General features: G+C 40.8%; 1 protein-coding gene across 1 annotated transcript in view; it reads right to left on the minus strand.

Moving 5' to 3' along the window:
- The window catches only part of arhgef3 (Rho guanine nucleotide exchange factor (GEF) 3), a 102739-nt gene extending 84653 nt beyond the window's left edge, over positions 1-18086 (minus strand). The window contains exons 1-2 of the mRNA XM_079594001.1: positions 18017-18086; positions 17896-17932 (exon numbers count right to left, since the gene is read on the minus strand). Of these exons, the coding sequence (XP_079450127.1) occupies positions 17896-17932; positions 18017-18071 (92 nt within the window). The 5' untranslated portion in view covers positions 18072-18086. The remainder of the gene's footprint in view (positions 1-17895; positions 17933-18016) is intronic.
- Between the last annotated feature and the right edge of the window lie 281 nt (positions 18087-18367).

The raw sequence follows: 18367 nt of genomic DNA on the forward strand, positions 1-18367 counted from the left end.
CGTCAGTCTCGTCCCGCTCGCCGTTCTCCCGCGGCCGTCGGTCTCGTCCCGCTCGCCGTTCTCCCGCGGCCGTCAGTCTCGTCCCGCTCGCCGTTCTCCCGCGGCCGTCGGTCTCGTCCCGCTCGCCGTTCTCCTGCGGCCGTCAATCTCGTCCTGCTCGCCGTTCTCCCGCGGCCGTCAGTCTCGTCCCGCTCGCCGTTCTCCTGCGGCCGTCAATCTCGTCCCGCTCGCCGTTCTCCCGCGGCCGTCAGTCTCGTCCCGCTCGCCGTTCTCCCGCGGCCGTCAGTCTCGTCCCGCCCGCCGTTCTCCCGCGGCCGTCAGTCTCGTCCCGCCCGCCGTTCTCCCGCGGCCGTCAATCTCGTCCTGCTCGCCGTTCTCCCGCGGCCGCCAGTCTCGTCCCGCTCGCCGTTCTCCCGCGGCCGTCAGTCTCGTCCTGCTCGCCGTTCTCCCGCGGCCGTCAGTCTCGTCCCGCTCGCCGTTCTCCCGCGGCCGTCAATCTCGTCCCGCTCGCCGTTCTCCCGCGGCCGTCAATCTCGTCCCGCTCGCCGTTCTCCCGCGGCCGTCAGTCTCGTCCCGCTCGCCGTTCTCCCGCGGCCGTCAGTCTCGTCCCGCTCGCCGTTCTCCCGTGGCCGTCAGTCTCGTCCCGCTCGCCGTTCTCCCGCGGCCGTCAATCTCGTCCTGCTCGCCGTTCTCCCGTGGCCGTCAGTCTCGTCCCGCTCGCCGTTCTCCCGTGGCCGTCAGTCTCGTCCCGCTCGCCGTTCTCCCGTGGCCGTCAGTGTCGTCCCGCTCGCCGTTCTCCCGCGGCCGTCAGTCTCGTCCCGCTCGCTGCAGGAAACATGATGAATGGCGACTGAAGAACGCAAAAGCCGAATCCTGGACATGTTGGGACAATCCCGGGCAGACTTGCCACGGAGACTCACGATAAAACGGCGTCTTTTAAGTTTCGAGTCAACTATTAGCCTAGCCTTGTTGTTTAACTGCGCTCTTACATATATATATATATATACATTGCACATATTGTTTTTATTTGTGAGTGAGTTTGTTGCATTCAGAAGAATATGATTCTCAGTCGTTTAGTGTACGATGGCCAGTATTTTTTCTGTAACCATTTACAAAGTCAGCAAGTGTTTTAAAATTTCAGCTTTTCAGCCATAAATCTCAATTTACGCAGTACAACCACTGTATTGGCAATTTTTTTTTTTGTTTAATTGAGCAATGAACATGCATGTGAAAATCATAATTTTCAGCAATCTTTTTTTTTTTGCTGTCTGAGAAAATGAGAAAAATATAACGTTATTTTTCATAATAAACACTTGTACAATTTTTTTTTTCAATCACTTTAGCTCAATTCTCAGATGAGATTTATTGTTCACACTACATTTTAATTTTTATTAATTTAGAAATGTGTTTTGACAATGTGTGAAAAGTCTACAATTTGCACAAATAACTAAATTTGTTGATAACACATCTTGTTGATAACTGATGAGTTTATTCTTAGTGGAATTGTCAAACTCTACAACTTCTGAGCCATCACGTGCAAAATTATCCATTATTACAATCTGTAATAATATTGACAAAATGTCTTTATTTGTAAAATGGACATGCAAATGTTTACTTGAAACAAATTGTTTACATATACATAAGTATACCTTATGCATATTTATATGCATATAAATATGTATATTATTTTTCTGTGTACGGTACAGTATTGACTTTTCCAAGAAAATGTGGAACTTTTCATATGAAACCTCCATCTAAAACGTTTAAAACTGACATTCTTGTATAGTATAGTAATTAAAAAAGTACAAACAAAAATAAAACAAAAATGAAATGAAATTTCCAGGGTTGACTGCTATTGTGAAAAAGCATCTAAACATTTTGTCCAGTTTGGCTCACACAATAAAAAATAAAGTTCCCTTTTGAATGGGACCTCGCATTGCGTCCTGGGACGAGGATAAGTTTGTTTATGCACGTGTGAGGACGATCACTCAGCCAAGGGTTTCAGAAAGTAACAGACAGCACTTGAGGACACACGACTTGTGCGTTATTTGTTTGGGTGAGGAGCACGTGTGTCCAGTTCTCCAGGGAACTGAACGCGCTAATCGTGAGCTGTGCTTTGTGATGCATTCGCGAGACTGACTGAAAGAGACAGGTAAGAAGCTTTTACTTTGCTCTCACCTGAGGGATAGTAGTTAGTGTTTGCACGAGCGCATTCGGCTCTTATTTATTTATTAATTTGCTTGTTTCATTACTTCGTTCTATAAATGAGAATCTTTTTCTATTTTGCTAGCAAAGGTGGAGTGTTTATTAATAGGCTAAATCAGGTTATGTCCCGGTATAAAGAGGTAAATCATTTTTGTATCTGACTCAGAGTATTTCAACATGTCGGCGGGAAATTTGCGGAGATCCTCTCATGCCGTTACAGATGCAGCATTTTGACTGTATTTCTGCACGAGACGGGAACAAGTTTTTTTGAATAATTTCTTGGGTAACGAAAGAGTTGGAGTTTGTGATGTAGGCCTATGTCCTCCTACCAGTGCTCTCTCTGTCTGGATGCACTTCACATATGCACACTTCAATAAGTCCAAATAACGCGGGTTAATGTGTTTTAAAAAGATCGGTTTATGCTTAACCTTATGACTTGACTCCGATAAAGGAAAACGGTTAATGGGTTTACATGACCACATGCACTGTCAGTTTACTCCGCATAATCAGGTTAAGAACGTGCATGTAAACGCGCTCACTCCCTGACCGCGAAAGCAGAACCGGACTGAGCTCTCGGCATCTGTCGCTGCATTAACGTCACATTCTCTCAGAGACGACGATGGAGATAGCGGTATAGCAACTATCTTAATTTACTGGCTTAATATTTCTCTTGTGGACCTACATTAATGACAGTGAAAAAAATAGAAGAATATTTCTTGTTAAACAAGTGTTTGAAACTGCTTTTGATTTTCACAGACGGCAGAGTTGTGCTGTGTTCGTGAACTATGTGCTATGGAAACAAAATGCTGACGAACAACGATGCCGTCTTCATCTTGGCTCTGTATAAGAATGATGCGTCCGTTAAAACAAGCACTCTCGACAACTTGTGAATGGATCACCTAGCAATTTAATTTTGATGTGGGATGTAGTTTTTTTTGTCCGTTTTAAAAACACTTTCTTAGAGGGGGGACTGGCATCAAGTCAAGAATCCAAGATGGCAGCCAAGCCACACCTATGTGTGGATCTCAGTGTTTGAGATCTCAAGATTTTAGTTTTTTTTGTGTGATGTTTTTATGTCTTTTAAACTTCAATGAGTATACTCTTGAGAAACAGGACATTCTCTTCCATACTGGGATTATTCTAATAGCGGATAAGGCTGAATTTCGAACTTAAAACCTGGACATTGACCACCTGATAGCCCTGCTTGCTAGCCACCACCTGGATGCCCTGCTAGCAGCCTGCTAACAGGTAGCCTTGCTTGTTAGCCTGCTGCAGATTGCCCCACAGCTAGTCACCACCTGCATGATCTATTGCTAGCCTGCTGTTGGAATTACTGCTGCTAGCCTGTTGTCAGTATCCTGCTTGCTAGCTGCCTCTTGGATGCCCTGTTGCTACCCTGCTTCTGGTAACTCTGCTGCTAGTCTGCTGTTGGTAGCCTTGCTTCATAGCCTGCTGCTGGTAGCTTTGCTTCATAGCCTGCTGCTGGTAGCTTTGCCTGCTAGCCATCACCTGGATGCTCTGTTGCTAGCCTGTTGCTGGTAGCTACCACCTGGATGCCCTTGCTAGCTACCACCTGGATCCTGCTGCTAGCTCAACTTGCTAGCCACTTTCCGGATACCTTGTTGCTGGCCCCATTTGCCAGCCACTACCTGGTGTCTGGATAATTGACAGTACATTGCATTGAAGTAAGTGCAAGCCTCTCTAGAACAAGGTCTTGTTGCTGACTTTTTCTGTTTTCTGCTGAACCATGGATACATTCCGACTATTTTTCATTTTTTCTGCACTTTTCTCATATTTCTCAGTACCTTGTGTTACTCTATGTGCAATCAAACAACATGACTATGCTCAGTTAGGCAGTAAAACAGACAAAGTATATTCATTTGATAGAGACTCTGCCTCTTTAATGATACTACAGACTTTTGGGTTAATGCCGGACAGATTTTCTGTCACTCTGGCTCTATTGTCATGTTTTATTATGAGAACGCTCATTAAAATTATTGCATTACCTAACAAACTGCATACAACTGTATTGTTAAAACAACATTACTGTAGTGCCTCAGATGTGCTCTGTCGTGCCTTGATTATATTACTGCTTATGATCTCTGGTAATGTTCATGTCCACCCTGGCCCTTCTTCTGATGTCCTTTCTGGTGTTGTTTTTCCTACGGATTGTGTGGCCTCAAATAACATTTGTTTTGATGATTTTTGTAACCGCAATAACCTTGGGTTTTTGCATGTAAATGCAAGAAGCATATTACCTAAACTGGACCAGCTTAGAGTTTGGGTTGAGAGTTCTAATCCTGACGTTTTGGTGATCACTGAGACATGGTTGCGTAACTATTCCCTACCCTGATCTGTATTTATCTGGTTACAACTTGTTTCGCCAGGATAGGTCATCTAAGGGTGGGGGGGTGGCAATTTTCACCAAAGAACATCTTCAATGTAGTATAGCCCTGGCAAAGTCTATACCCAAACAGTATGATCTTCTTGTTCTTAACATGAAACTATCAAACAGCTTTTCTTTATCTGTGGCTGGCTGCTATCGCCCTCCATCTGCACCAGCATGTACCCTAGAGGCCTTAAGCAATGCTCTTGCCCCTTTCACCAGGTCTGAGTTGATCATACTTGGTGACCTAAACTGGGACATGCTTAAGCCCCCTGAGAAAGTTGTACAACAATTTGACTGCCTAAACCTTCATCAAATCGTAAATCTACCTACCAGATACAACCCAAAAAGTTGTGACAAGGCCACATTGATAGATGTTGTGTTTACAAACGCACCACTCATGTACCTATCGGGTGTTTTTTGCAATGACCTCAGCGACCACTGTTTCATTGCCTGTGTTAGAAAACACCTTTCTGTTAAACAGCCTGTCGTAATCACTACTAAACGTAGTTTGAAACATTTTGATGCTCAAGCTTTCTTACGTGATTTGGCCCATGTAAACTGGTATAGAGTCAACCTGATTCCCTCTGTTAATGATGCATGGTTGTTGTTTAAAGATCTTTTTACTGCTGTGATCAACAAACATGCCCCCAAAAAAAAGATACGCATAAAAAAACGTAACAGCCCATGGATTAATCGTGATCTAGCCATTCTGCTTCAGCAAAAAAATACAGCCTGGCGCAAAGCACGCAAGTCACATTCTGCTAAAGACAATCTTTTATTTCGTCAAATCAGGAACAAGGCCACACAAGCGGTGAGGGAGGCTAAAGCTGGCTTCTTTAAAGAGCAGTTCACACTCTGTGGTGCAAACCCAAAAGCATTTTGGAATACAGTAAAAAAAACTTGAAAACAAACCTCGGACCATACCATTGTCCATAAAAATAGATGACATAATTGTTACTAATAAAAATTCAATGGCTGAAGCTTTCAATCACCACTTCATAAATTCTGGCCTTGTTTCCAAGGCGTTAAACCATATTGCTATAGCCTCTGCAGCCTCTAATACCTGCAGCCTTGCAGCACCTCCTCACAGTTTTTCCATCCGGCCTGTTTTAGTGGGGGAAGTCCTGAAGGAATTGACTGCTCTGGACCCCAATAAAGCAGCTGGGTCAGATGATCTTGCCGCTTTCTTCATTAAAATTGCTGCCCCTGTCATTGCGGCTCCTCTAACAGCCATCATTAATCTCTCCCTTCATACAGCCGAGATTCCACCTGCTTGGAAAGAAGCTGTTGTGCTTCCTCTGTATAAGGGCGGTGATCAGGCTGACCTAAACAATTACAGGCCAATCTCCATCTTGCCGTGTGTGTCTAAAATTTTGGAAAACTTGTCAATAAACAACTAATCAGTCATCTCAATGTTAACGGTATCATCTCTGGGGCACAGTCTGGTTTCCGATTAGGGTATGGTTGTGTTACAGCTACCACTAAAGTGCTTAATGACATTACATCCGCGTTAGATACCAAACAACACTGGGCTGCTATATTCATTGACCTTGCAAAGGCTTTCGATTTCGTGGATCACAACACACTTATCCACAGACTTAGCAGCATTGGTGTCACTGATCACTCACTGGTTTGGTTTTCAAATTATCTCTCTCACCGGGTTCAACGTGTCAAATTTGAAAACCTCTTCTCCCACTCCCTTCCGGTTACTAGGGGTGTCCCCCAAGGCTCCATCCTTGGGCCTACACTTTTATCAATTTACATTAATAACATTCCCCAGGCAGTTGGTAATTCCTTCATTCACTTATATGCTGATGATACAATCCTTTATGCCACAGGTTCCTCTCCAGATGCTGTTCAGGCTATTCTGCAAGATAGCTTTTCCCAACTACAGCAGTCCTTTACACAACTCAAACTCACTCTTAATACCTCGAAAACAAAAATCATGTGGTTTTACCGTAAGGGTGCTACGCCACCTCCTGCCCTTAACATCACCACCTGCAATGGGACTACTTTAGAACAAGTCACTGCATATAAGTACTTGGGCATCTGGTTGGAAACTTCACTTTCTTTCTCCATCCACATATCAAAGCTGCAATCTAAGGTCAAAGCCAAGCTTGGTTTCCTTTATAACCGCTCTTCTTTCACTACTTCGGCCAAACTTACTCTAATTCAAATGACCATTCTACCCATGCTAGACTACGGAGACACTATATATAGGGTTGCTTGCAAGTCCACTCTATCAAAACTTGACACTCTTTACCATTCTGCTATTAGGTTTGCTACAAATGCTCCTTTCAATACACACCACTGCGCACTATATTCTTCTGTTAACTGGCCCTCCCTTCACAATCGCCGAAAAATTCATTGGTTCACCTTCATTTACAAGACCCTTCTTGGCCATTCACCTCCTTACTTAGGTCACCTGCTGCAGCCAAAGACTGTCACTTATAATACTCGATCCTCAATTCATTTTCAATTAAGCGTTCCCAAAACCAACTCTGCCTTTGGTCTAGCATCTTTTCAATCTGCTGCCGCTCGCGATTGGAACACGCTGCAAAATATTATCAAACTGGAGACATTCATTTCAATTGCATCATTCAAAACTATTATATCATCCTTGTTCACGGATATATGCAGCTGCTTCTCTACATAGTTATTATTATTATTTTTTTATTTTATTTTTTTATCATCCATTATCACTTCTATGTACCTATACATTTAGCTGGTTATAAGTGTCTGTTGTCTACTGTGTTGTTTTTTAAACTGTATCTTGTATGTATTTAATGTATTTATTTTAGCCCTCCTTCCCTTTCCCTAAGTGGTTATTCCACTTGTCAGGCCACCATTGTAAATAAGAGCTTGTTCTTAATGACTTGCCTGTAAAAATAAAGGTTTAATAATAATTAATAAAAGGAGTCCTCATACGCACGTGTCGGTGATGTCGCAAGTGTTAGGCTATGTGGTGATGTCGTTATGAATTTAGGCAAGGCAAATTAATTGGATTAAGGGACAGGAGAATCAAAGTCTGCTGGATCCATATCTCCTGTAATGTAATGTTGCAGCAAGGAATGAGATGAGCAGGATCTAAAACCAGCAGTTATTATATTAAATATAAACAGAAATACAAACAAACCAGTACTCACAGACAAGATCAGACAATGGCCAGAACAAAACAGAGTTCAAATACACAAGCAAACTAATAAAATAAACGAGACACAGGTGATACAACTCAATCAATCAATGAAAAAACATTGCAACAAACTAAAGAACCCAGACAAAGAAAAGAGTGAAAACCAACTAAATGTCAAACTCAAACAGAACAAACGAGACATAACCCTCACAATAACATTAGAAGTGAATCTCAGGGAACAGTTGCATTTCATATTAGAGTTCTCAAGGTACAGAGTAGAAAGTTCATATTCAGTAAATGGCCTCTAGAATTTATTTGAGAAATTAAACTCAGTCAGAGCTGATCTAACATTTTACCGGTTTACACTCGTTCTAAACATGAATGTGTCTGTGGACTGGCTTTAGTGAAGTCCATGATTGTAGGTTGCATAATGAAGTAAATACATGTATAAAGACAGTAATCGGGCATGTGTTGTCATGTGTTTTTCTCAGAATGTTTTTCCATGAAGAGACATCATGTGCTTGTGAGTATAGACTGTGTAATGTGCATGAGTGTGTGTGCGTATGAGTGTGTGTGTGTGTGTGTGTGAAAAGATTTGTTTACACTTGATCCTGGCCACACACACACACACACAGTAGAGCCTCACCCTTTAAAGCCATCAGACAGATTCTGCCCTTAGAAATATGGCATCAGTTGAAAACCCTTCTTCTGAAGTCTTATATTTACCACATGACTGCCAGATAAAGATACAAACATCCTCAAACGCATTCTCCAAATCACCTTTGAATGTTCTAGGTTCAACTTCTATCTATAAAATTTGTGGTATAATGTTGATTACCACAGAACATTAATGTTTTGCTTTATTTTACTTTTTTAATTACATCTGTGGATGTGGATTATATCTATTTCCATCCAAAATATCAGTAATAAAACTGGAAGTTTCTGCAATCGTGCTCTTTTCCCTCCATCATAAATGAGTGTGTCTCAGAGGAAAAATCATGCAATACCAGGGTTGTGCTAAACACTGTTTTAAGGCAGATTAAACGAGTCACTAATTTAAATATATATATTTAGAGGTAATTCATTATGTACTTATAATTAAAATTAATGCAACGATTAATCGAAGAAGCTTGTGTTTACATAATATATGTGCGTTTGTATAATTATTTTGTATATATAAATACACACACATATGCATGTATACATTTAAGAAAAATTTGTTATTTATATATAATATAAATTATTTCTATATATATTTATATACAGTATATACATGCACATATTTCTTAAATAAATACATGCATATGCATTTATATTTACAAAATAATTATACACAGTACACACACATATATTATGCTTCTGGAGATCATTGTGACGACAGACATTAGGTGTGTTCGGCTTGAAGTGGTGCTGTGCAGACCGATCAGCGAGAGTTGCCGTCTGTTGCCGGGCGGAATCGAAAACTGTGACGTCATTGGTCCACTGGCTAGTCCAGCTATCCAATCACATCCTCTGTTGAGGCAAAGTCAGCTGTTTTTTGTGTGTGTATAGAGGGATTTCGGGATTACTGAAACACATTTCGGTAAATGTGTTCAATGAAGTCCAGCATAAGCCTATACTATGGGTGTTTACATCCCCTGTTGTTTTATGCGATATCCCAAAATTTGCCTAAAAATAGGCATTTCTTAAATTTGTTTGTTGATTTGCATCTTTTGTTGATGTTTATGGCTAGAGAAAAAAATTGGTCTTTTTTTTGTTTTGTTTGAAGGCAAGTTAGACCTCTCGCTTAAATTAGCCAGTAAAGGTGTCTGTTTACTGTGTTGGCTTTAACCCTCTCATGATGCAATGGCTTCTTTATTTCTATATACTTTGGTTAAATATGAGTATGTGTTGTGTTTGAGTGATTTAATTACGACTCACTCTCCTAGTTCATAACAGCATAAAACTATAACTTGATCTAAGAAAGGAATAACCAGCAATTGTGACTGAAAGTTTGAAAAGGCAGCAGAAAGAAGACATCTGACGTGAATCAACTGAATTTATTCAATCATTTATGAAGGTTCACAATGAAAATGTAAGCACTTTAAAAGAGTTAGATGTTAATTCTAGAGCTTTTGTTTATTACTGAATTTAAATGCTTAATATTAATTGTAAAAACAAGTAATACTAATTATCAGTCAAAGTCAAGAAATTTTGTCTCTGAAAATAATTTGGATCAAGGTAGAGGATATTCGTGTCAGATATTTGTCACTTCATTTCTCTCCCAGCTGATTGGTCTGATTGGTCTAATTCAAGTCAAGTTAAATGAAATGTTGCACTTATGTTTGCGATGCGATTTTTATTTAAAAACATTTTTTTTTATAAAATGTGTTCAGGAAAATTCTGTAAAATTTATATAAAATTTGGTTTAAATAATTTTTTTGTATAAAATGTATTGTTCATTGATCTCTTTAAATAGATGTTTAACTATATAAGGTCTTTGTTGTCATTTGGAGTAACCACTCATCATGTGGTGCGACCAATAAAAGCAATCACTGTATTACATTTAAAATAAAATATCTTATTTCTGTGACTGAAATATGAATAACTGATACAGTATGCTTAAGTGAATGATATTTTTTAAAACATTTATCCGTTTTATGTGATTTACAGGAAAAAGTCTAACTAGATTTAAAAAGGCAACACTTTAATTACTAAGAACTTGTAAAAAAAATGTTAAGCATGTTAAGGAAATTAATTAATTTTAAGATAAATCTCGGTCGCACCACATGACATTTTTTAAGGCTATGATATTCATCTAGATGAAGAAACACTAAAATCACTTAAATTAAATGTTTTTATATGAATTTATGTGTACACAACATCCTTAATGTTTGAACAATTGCAATAGGTATTATTATTTTGTTTTTTAAAATTGGCCTGTCGAAAATCCTTATACGTCATTGACCCACAAACATCTTCAAGTGAAATGTTTTGCTTAACCCCTTATCAAGCGCCCCCTTTTTTATAGACATGAAAATGCAAATTCTGAACTTAAATGGCTGTAATTCAAGAATGCTTTGGAATATAGAAAGATTGGTCTTGTTTTTACGAAGACATTTTGCAGATTTATGTAGAAGTGAAACAAATTAAGAAAGTAAAAAAAAAAAAAAAGTTATAGAAGTTTGAGTTTATGAAAATGTACAACGCTAAAAATTTTATTATTCATATTTTATATAAAATATATATTTTCAAAACCTGGTGGACTCTAAATCTGCAAAAAAATCAAAGGCAAAAATCTGAACAAGTTGTGTTTCAAATGTTCGGTTGATATCTCTTGAAATAAGCGTTCAGTGAGATTTAGTTTGGGCGCAGTACCACACTTCTCCACTAGTGGACATTACTGCCCATATAAGGGCGCCTCCATCTCCATATGTTGTTTGAGTGATCTGAACCATTATTTTTACAATTTTCATACAATTTATGAAGTAGACATCCTATTCAGAAGTAGTGTTGGAAGTTTGGCAGATTCTGAAATGAATTCAGCCTCTAAGAAACACAGAAGATCACGTGTGTGCATTATAGCTCGCTGACACATCACTAATGCTGAATCTATTATTGTTTTCTTTATATTAGAAACATTTTCAGACCTTTTTTTCTAAAAGAATTGAATGGATGCTCTCTTCTGAACTCTTGGCATGAAAACAAACTGAGGTTTCTACCATTCTTTCATGATTTTTCATGTTCATCACTATTTCAAAATACGCCTCTGAACACGCCTCAGGAGTATGAACATATTCTTGTTGCACATTGATAAATTACGGCTCCTCTGTAATGTATTTTAAAAATCAGTCAAAAATGAAAACTAGAGATATTTGATTGTAAGCTTTCAAATGATATATAGTTTGTCAAGTTTGGTTTAGATTTAGTATAGGATATTACTGTTTTAAATATGTAATGGCTGTGGGTCCGCCGGCGGTGCCAATATAAAGTGATTTTAGTGTTTATCTGCCAACAATGGTTTGTGTGACACATGCAGGATAAAGAAACCACCTATTTTACCACAAGAAGAAACCGAGAGTGTCCCTAACTTTCCCCTGCTGACGCTGCCAAGGCCAGCTCCAGACACAATACAGCGATGCGGGCAGAAACCCACCGTCGTGCTCCTCACAGCTGAGCGAGACCAGGTCCGTGTGGACAGCAGCTGCAGAACACTAGTGCCAAATGTGGAGGAGTACAAATAAATACTGACATGTGCATTTTACCAGAATGAGATATTCTCCTTCTTTTACCATCCTCACTCAACGACTGACAGTTGATGGACACAGAATCCATTCCAACATGGAAAAACAGTGTCAACAAAACGTAATAATGGATGACTGACGCCCGGATTAGGCAATCAAGCTCTTTTCACACGCCGCAGGGCATGAGGGAGTGGACTCACGGCTAAAGCAAAAGTATGTGAGAAGAACAGGAGGTGCAAACTGAGCCGTCAACAGCTGTAAGAGAGTCTGATCCAGTAACTCGACTCCACATTTCCAGTTACTCACTTCCCATGTTTCAAGGCCTTTCCCATCTGTGCCACTTTCAGCCTCGACCAGAACTGGGAAGGGAAACTCATCATCCGTCACAAACTTGTATTGTTATCAGTAAATAAAGGAGGAACCAACTATATATGTGATAGAAGATACACATGCATCTCTTGTTTCAGTTTGGGAGTCTATAGCCCATGCAAACGTACGGTCAAAACACATTATAGGGAGGGTCTCTATATTCAAAGCTGCAATCCTATAAAACACTGCTGGTTAGTGATTACTACAGGCCGAATCTCAATTACTAAAGTAGTGCACTTGTAATGTTTTCAAACACAGTTACTTTTTTATTGATTAGCCTAATGGAAGTAAATTATTCAAAAATGTAATGATTCTCCCTAATTCTTATTTTTTATCTTTTCAGTTTTACATTTTCATGATTTAATTAATTACTAGCTCTTCATCAACTTACAAACGTGCTTTGGAAACCCTGACGTAATGTAATATTTACTGAAAAATATGTTTATGTCAATTTGGTACAAGATTATCCTATTTAAATCAATGTGATAAACGAGTTAGTTCAAAAGTAATCAAAAAGCACTCAGATTATACATAGAGTAATAGAGTACAAAACTAACTCAAATTTTCTTCATTGCAATCAGTGCTAGACAAACATTATTCAGATTAATTTCTTCATAAAAATAACCAAGGGGAATTTTGATGCCATTTTCAGAAGAAACCCCGACAGAAGACAGAAGGCTGTGTGTGGGAATGCTGTTGCTTATTAAACTCTGTATGAGACCATGGCCTCGAGATGTTCCTGGACATCGAATGGTCAAAAGTGTTTCAATCTGCTTGCAACTTGCCATTGTATACATAATTATATTGATATTTCAAACTATTATTGATAAAACGTAACATTTAGCACTGCTAGGTTCCCAGTTTTAGATCAGTATTGTTCAGGGTTGTTGTGTCTGTCTGTGTCTGCTTATAAAGTGAGGAAGGCCATGTCTGTCATGTGCTACACTGCTTCTAGAGAGACTCGCATGAGCGTTGAGTAAGAGTGCACAGACGGCGCCGGACCGTTTACTCCCTGTGTGGGGAAAAGGGAGTTTTTTCTGTGCAAACTCTTACTTCCTCTCTGAATGCAATAGAAGTGTTTCTTTTCTCAAAATGAGAAAACCCTGGAATTCACAAACCTCTGTGTGGGAAATTTCACTTTCACATTTGTTTTTTCATATCAGGACAGTTCACCTAGCTCACCCCAAAATTAAAATGTTGTCGTTGTTTAGACACCCCTGTGAAATTTCAAACCCATGTGACTTTTGCTCATTTTCATACAGAGAAGTAAACAGTGGAGCAGAGGCTCAACAGGAATGCTTGACGTGAGAACAAAGCTCATTGGTTCCTGCGCGTCATGTTTGATCGAACATGTTTACCATATATGTTTGAATAAAATAATTTATATGTGAATAAAGCATAAATTAAATTTGTTCATCATATAAAGTGATTGTGTCTGTTTAGAAGACGAATTAAACCGCTTGGTTCATATGGATGTTATGTTGTCTTTATGTAATTTTTGAATTTCAATGGATAAACGAAAATAGAGAATATAAAAATATATAATTGTTTTGTTTCTTACACCGCTGTAAGCGATCGACCAATCAGAGCAGAGTAGACCAATCACAACAGACTGGGTCATCTGATCAATCAGAGCAGAGTAGACCAATCACAACAGACTGGGTCATCTGATCAATCAGAGCAGAGTAGACCAATCACAACAGACTGGGTCATCTGACCAATCAGAGTAGACCAATCACAACAGACTGGGCCGTCTGACCAATCAGAGCAGAGTAGACCAATCACAACAGACTGGGTCGTCTGACCAATCAGAGCAGAGTAGACCAATCACAACAGACTGGGCCATCTGACCAATCAGAGCAGAGTAGACCAATCACAACAGACTGGGCCATCTGACCAATCAGAGCAGAGTAAACCAATCACAACAGACTGGGCCATCTGACCAATCAGAGCAGAGTAGACCAATCAAAACAGACTGGGCCATCTGACCAATCAGAGCAGAGTAGACCAATCACAACAGACTGGGCCGTCTGACCAATCAGAGCAGAGTAGACCAATCACAACAGACTGGGCCATCTGACCAATCAGAGCAGAGTAGACCAATCACAACAGACTGGGCCATCTGACCAATCAGAGCAGAGTAGACCAATCACAACAGACTGGGCCATCTGACCAATCAGAGCAGAGTAAACCAATCACAACAGACTGGGCCATCTGACCAATCAGAGCAGAGTAGACCAATCACAACAGACTGGGCCATCTGACCAATCAGAGCAGAGTAAACCAATCACAACAGACTGGGCCATCTGACCAATCAGAGCAGAGTAGACCAATCACAACAGACTGGGTCGTCTGACCAATCAGAGCAGAGTAGACCAATCACAACAGACTGGGCCATCTGACCAATCAGAGCAGAGTAGACCAATCACAACAGACTGGGCCATCTGACCAATCAGAGCAGAGTAAACCAAACACAACAGACTGGGCCATCTGACCAATCAGAGCAGAGTAGACCAATCACAACAGACTGGGCCATCTGACCAATCAGAGCAGAGTAAACCAATCACAACAGACTGGGCCATCTGACCAATCAGAGCAGAGTAAACCAATCACAACAGACTGGGCCATCTGACCAATCAGAGCAGAGTAGACCAATCACAACAGACTGGGCCATCTGACCAATCAGAGCAGAGTAGACCAATCTAGGGATGTTAACCGATGACCGTTTGACCGATGGTTGACCCTATCAACGTTAACCGATCAAAGTTGTTGGTAGTCGGTTAAAAAAAAAAAAAGTGATCTCTAAATTAGTCTATTATAGAGAGTGGTCTAAACGCTACTACAGTTAGCCGTCACATTCCAAGATCTTTCTGTGTGAAGTGAACAAATCCCTCACTCAATTTTTCATAACTCGCCCGTTTGTACTTAATAAACCAATAAACCAATAAAAACATTCGGCGCGAGGTCACAGCGTTTGGGTTCGCGCGCTCACAAGGTTTGCAGAAAGTAAAGGCTACAGGCTAACACACTCGAGGTTAGAGCCAGGGCAGACGACAGGAGGAAGCGTGCAGAAAATAGTAGTGTGTGGGACCATTTCACCAAACAGAATGACACAGATGTAACGTAAGTTGCAACTTGTGTGATACAGCGCTAAATATGAAAATACATTACATACATTTCAGTGGTAACAGATAAGGTGATGATGATCATCATCTTTCTTTATTATTGTTAGCACTACCTCAAACTAAAGCGCCGTCTCTTCGGTTCGGAGCTGTCATTTTCTGAAATGAGCCGCGGCAATGTTTCAAATGAGCTTCTAATGCTAGACAAACACCTTTATTTTCAACGCGATCAACTTGTACCCAAACCATTTCGAAACTAAGGAGCCATTTGTCCGCCGATTACATACAAGCTCCTCGGCGCCGCGTTTGCGGGACTCATGTTTCGCGCTGTTGGGGATTTTAAAAAAGTGACGTGAGTGGAAGGGCGGCGCCGGCGCCGTGTGTGTGTGAGCGGGAGGCAGAGCGGCGGAGAGATGCGACAGAGTTGCAAAATTGCAGGCGCGGCTCGAAATGGCTGTTATTTCAAATAGCGCAGCATATTTTAAACTAATCGGTTAACCGGTTTCAACCGGCTAATGAGGCTCGGTGGTCGGTCAAGAATTTTTTTAGTTTTCGCCATCCCTAGACCAATCACAACAGACTGGGCCATCTGACAAATCAGATCAGAGTAGACCAATCACAACAGACTGGGCCATCAGACCAATCAGAGCAGAGTAGACCAATCACAACAGACTGGGCCATCAGACCAATCAGAGCAGAGTAGACCAATCACAACAGACTGGGCCATCTGACCAATCAGAGCAGAGTAAGCTCACGGAAAGGAGGGGTTTGAAGAGACTATCAAACCGTTCTCAGACTCTCTGAGGTGATGATTTCACCAAGTGCAACATGTTCCCGGAGCAACATTCCTATCCTACCTGTCAAGTCCAGGCTTACAACCAGAGTTAGGCGCTTCCACATCAGGGTTATTCACCCGTCATTCCCTCTGATTTTAAGGATAGCTCATGGATGGGTCAGGTTTAGGGGTGGGATAGGGTTTCCAGACCAGAATGTTGCTCCAGGATCAACACAATATGTTGACGCAGAGTCTAGCTCAGCAAAATCAGGGCGTGCGATGATGCAATGTATATTTTAAGAAAATGACGACATGTTGGGTAAAGAGTACATAATGACACAATTTTTCTCAGTTATTCCTTACTGGAGACATTCCTAACTAACATTACTAAGACCATGTGATATTTATGTTGACACCTGTCCCCTAAAACACAACCTACGTAATTATGTTAATTCACATAACAGAGATCATCATTCAAATAATACACGTGAGCTCTATGAGATATATAGGGTATATCGGTGGGAGAGAAAGGGTGCGATGGGAACCACACACATTTGTAGAACCTGGCCTGGGTTTGCCATGAAAAGACCAAAGAAAACTTCCCTAATCCCAGCAAGGAAGAGGGCCGTGAGGATCAGCGCTGGCCAGAAGGACATTCTGAACACATTCATCAAGCATTAGCATGGGGATTACGACTCGGCACGCTTCGCCGCACTCCTCGCCCGTCCCGGTCCCATCTCTGGTTGGCCAGTGGTGTCAGAAAACCTGCTTGTTGTGGATATTCACAGATCTGACAGTTATTAGGGCTCATGGGGTCGAGGAAACACCTGCCAACACACTCGACAGGTGATGATCTGCGGTCTCGTGACCAGTGTTCATCTGTCCTTCTGGCTTACAAGATCATATCTTTATAGACAGAGGGACTTCTGAACCCCACCAGGTCACCGAGACATCTGTTGCGGTCTCTAAATATACAGGGAATAAAAGTATAGTCCTATCCATGGCCACAGCTGTCATGACAGACTCTCACATGTCAAATCATACAAAACTGAAAACCAGCACAAGTCTGAAATCAAGTCCAGAACTAGCCAAACAAACATTTTTACTGCGATAAAAACACGACAGAAAAACAGCATTCCATCATGTTATGTCTGCAGTCACGTGAAAACCTATAGAACAGGTTCAGCAGTGACAGTGTGTTCACAGAGAGAGACACTTAATCTGCATAAAGTCTGTATATTTAAATTATCTTTAAAATTTTTATTTTTCAATGCAGTCTATGCGTTATAAGATACGTTTTCTTGAGTTAAGCTATACATAATTTAATTAACAAGCATATAAGATAATTAAAGACAAACTTTTTCTTTGATCATCCAAAAAGCCAAGTATTTTGGTAACTAGTGGCAGATTTAGCGCGGTAACAGAGACCGTTCTCAGAGCTTTGGTTCTACCGGCGACATTAACGGAACGCGGTTCAGTTATCTGGACTTTAAAAATGCTTTCAAAACGTTCATAGAGCGTTTTTCTTCACAACGTTGAGGGAACGTTAGCGAAACATTCTCAGAACATATTTTTGTGAAGTGAAGCCTTCTAATTAATAAATAGCCTATTTGTCCATTTTGAGAATCTAAACATCCAGTAATATATTGTGTTTATTAGATTAGTAGCTAATTACTCACCCTGATGTTTCCTCTGCTCCGACACTTTGCATTGAATCTGTAGATATATCCAGTCAGAGCAGAACTTCACACATCAGTCATTCATCAGATCGATACAGCTGACTGACTAACTAACACTTACTTACACACGTGCGCGCGCACACGCACACACACACGCGCGCGCGGGCGTTGCGCATAGCTTAACAAAAAACATGTAAATGTATGAAATTAAACCGCTTCGCATCAGACTAGAATGTTAGCTGTCTCCTATTCCTCGTTTGTACTGTTGTGACACGCCAGGAGCGCGCACGCACACACACACACACACACTCCTCCTCTCTTCAGTTCAGTCGGATGGGAGAGGTTTGGACGGTTTTCCGATGACAGGTCACGCGGATCTGTCCCACTAAACCCTGCCTGGGGCCGACATCGACATGGATCATTATTATGCTCTCTTTTAAAGTTGCACTGCATACATGAAACACTAGAAATG

The sequence above is a fragment of the Phoxinus phoxinus genome (assembly GCF_949152265.1).
Source record: "Phoxinus phoxinus genome assembly, chromosome: 20".
Classification (NCBI taxonomy): Eukaryota; Metazoa; Chordata; class Actinopteri; order Cypriniformes; family Leuciscidae; genus Phoxinus; species Phoxinus phoxinus.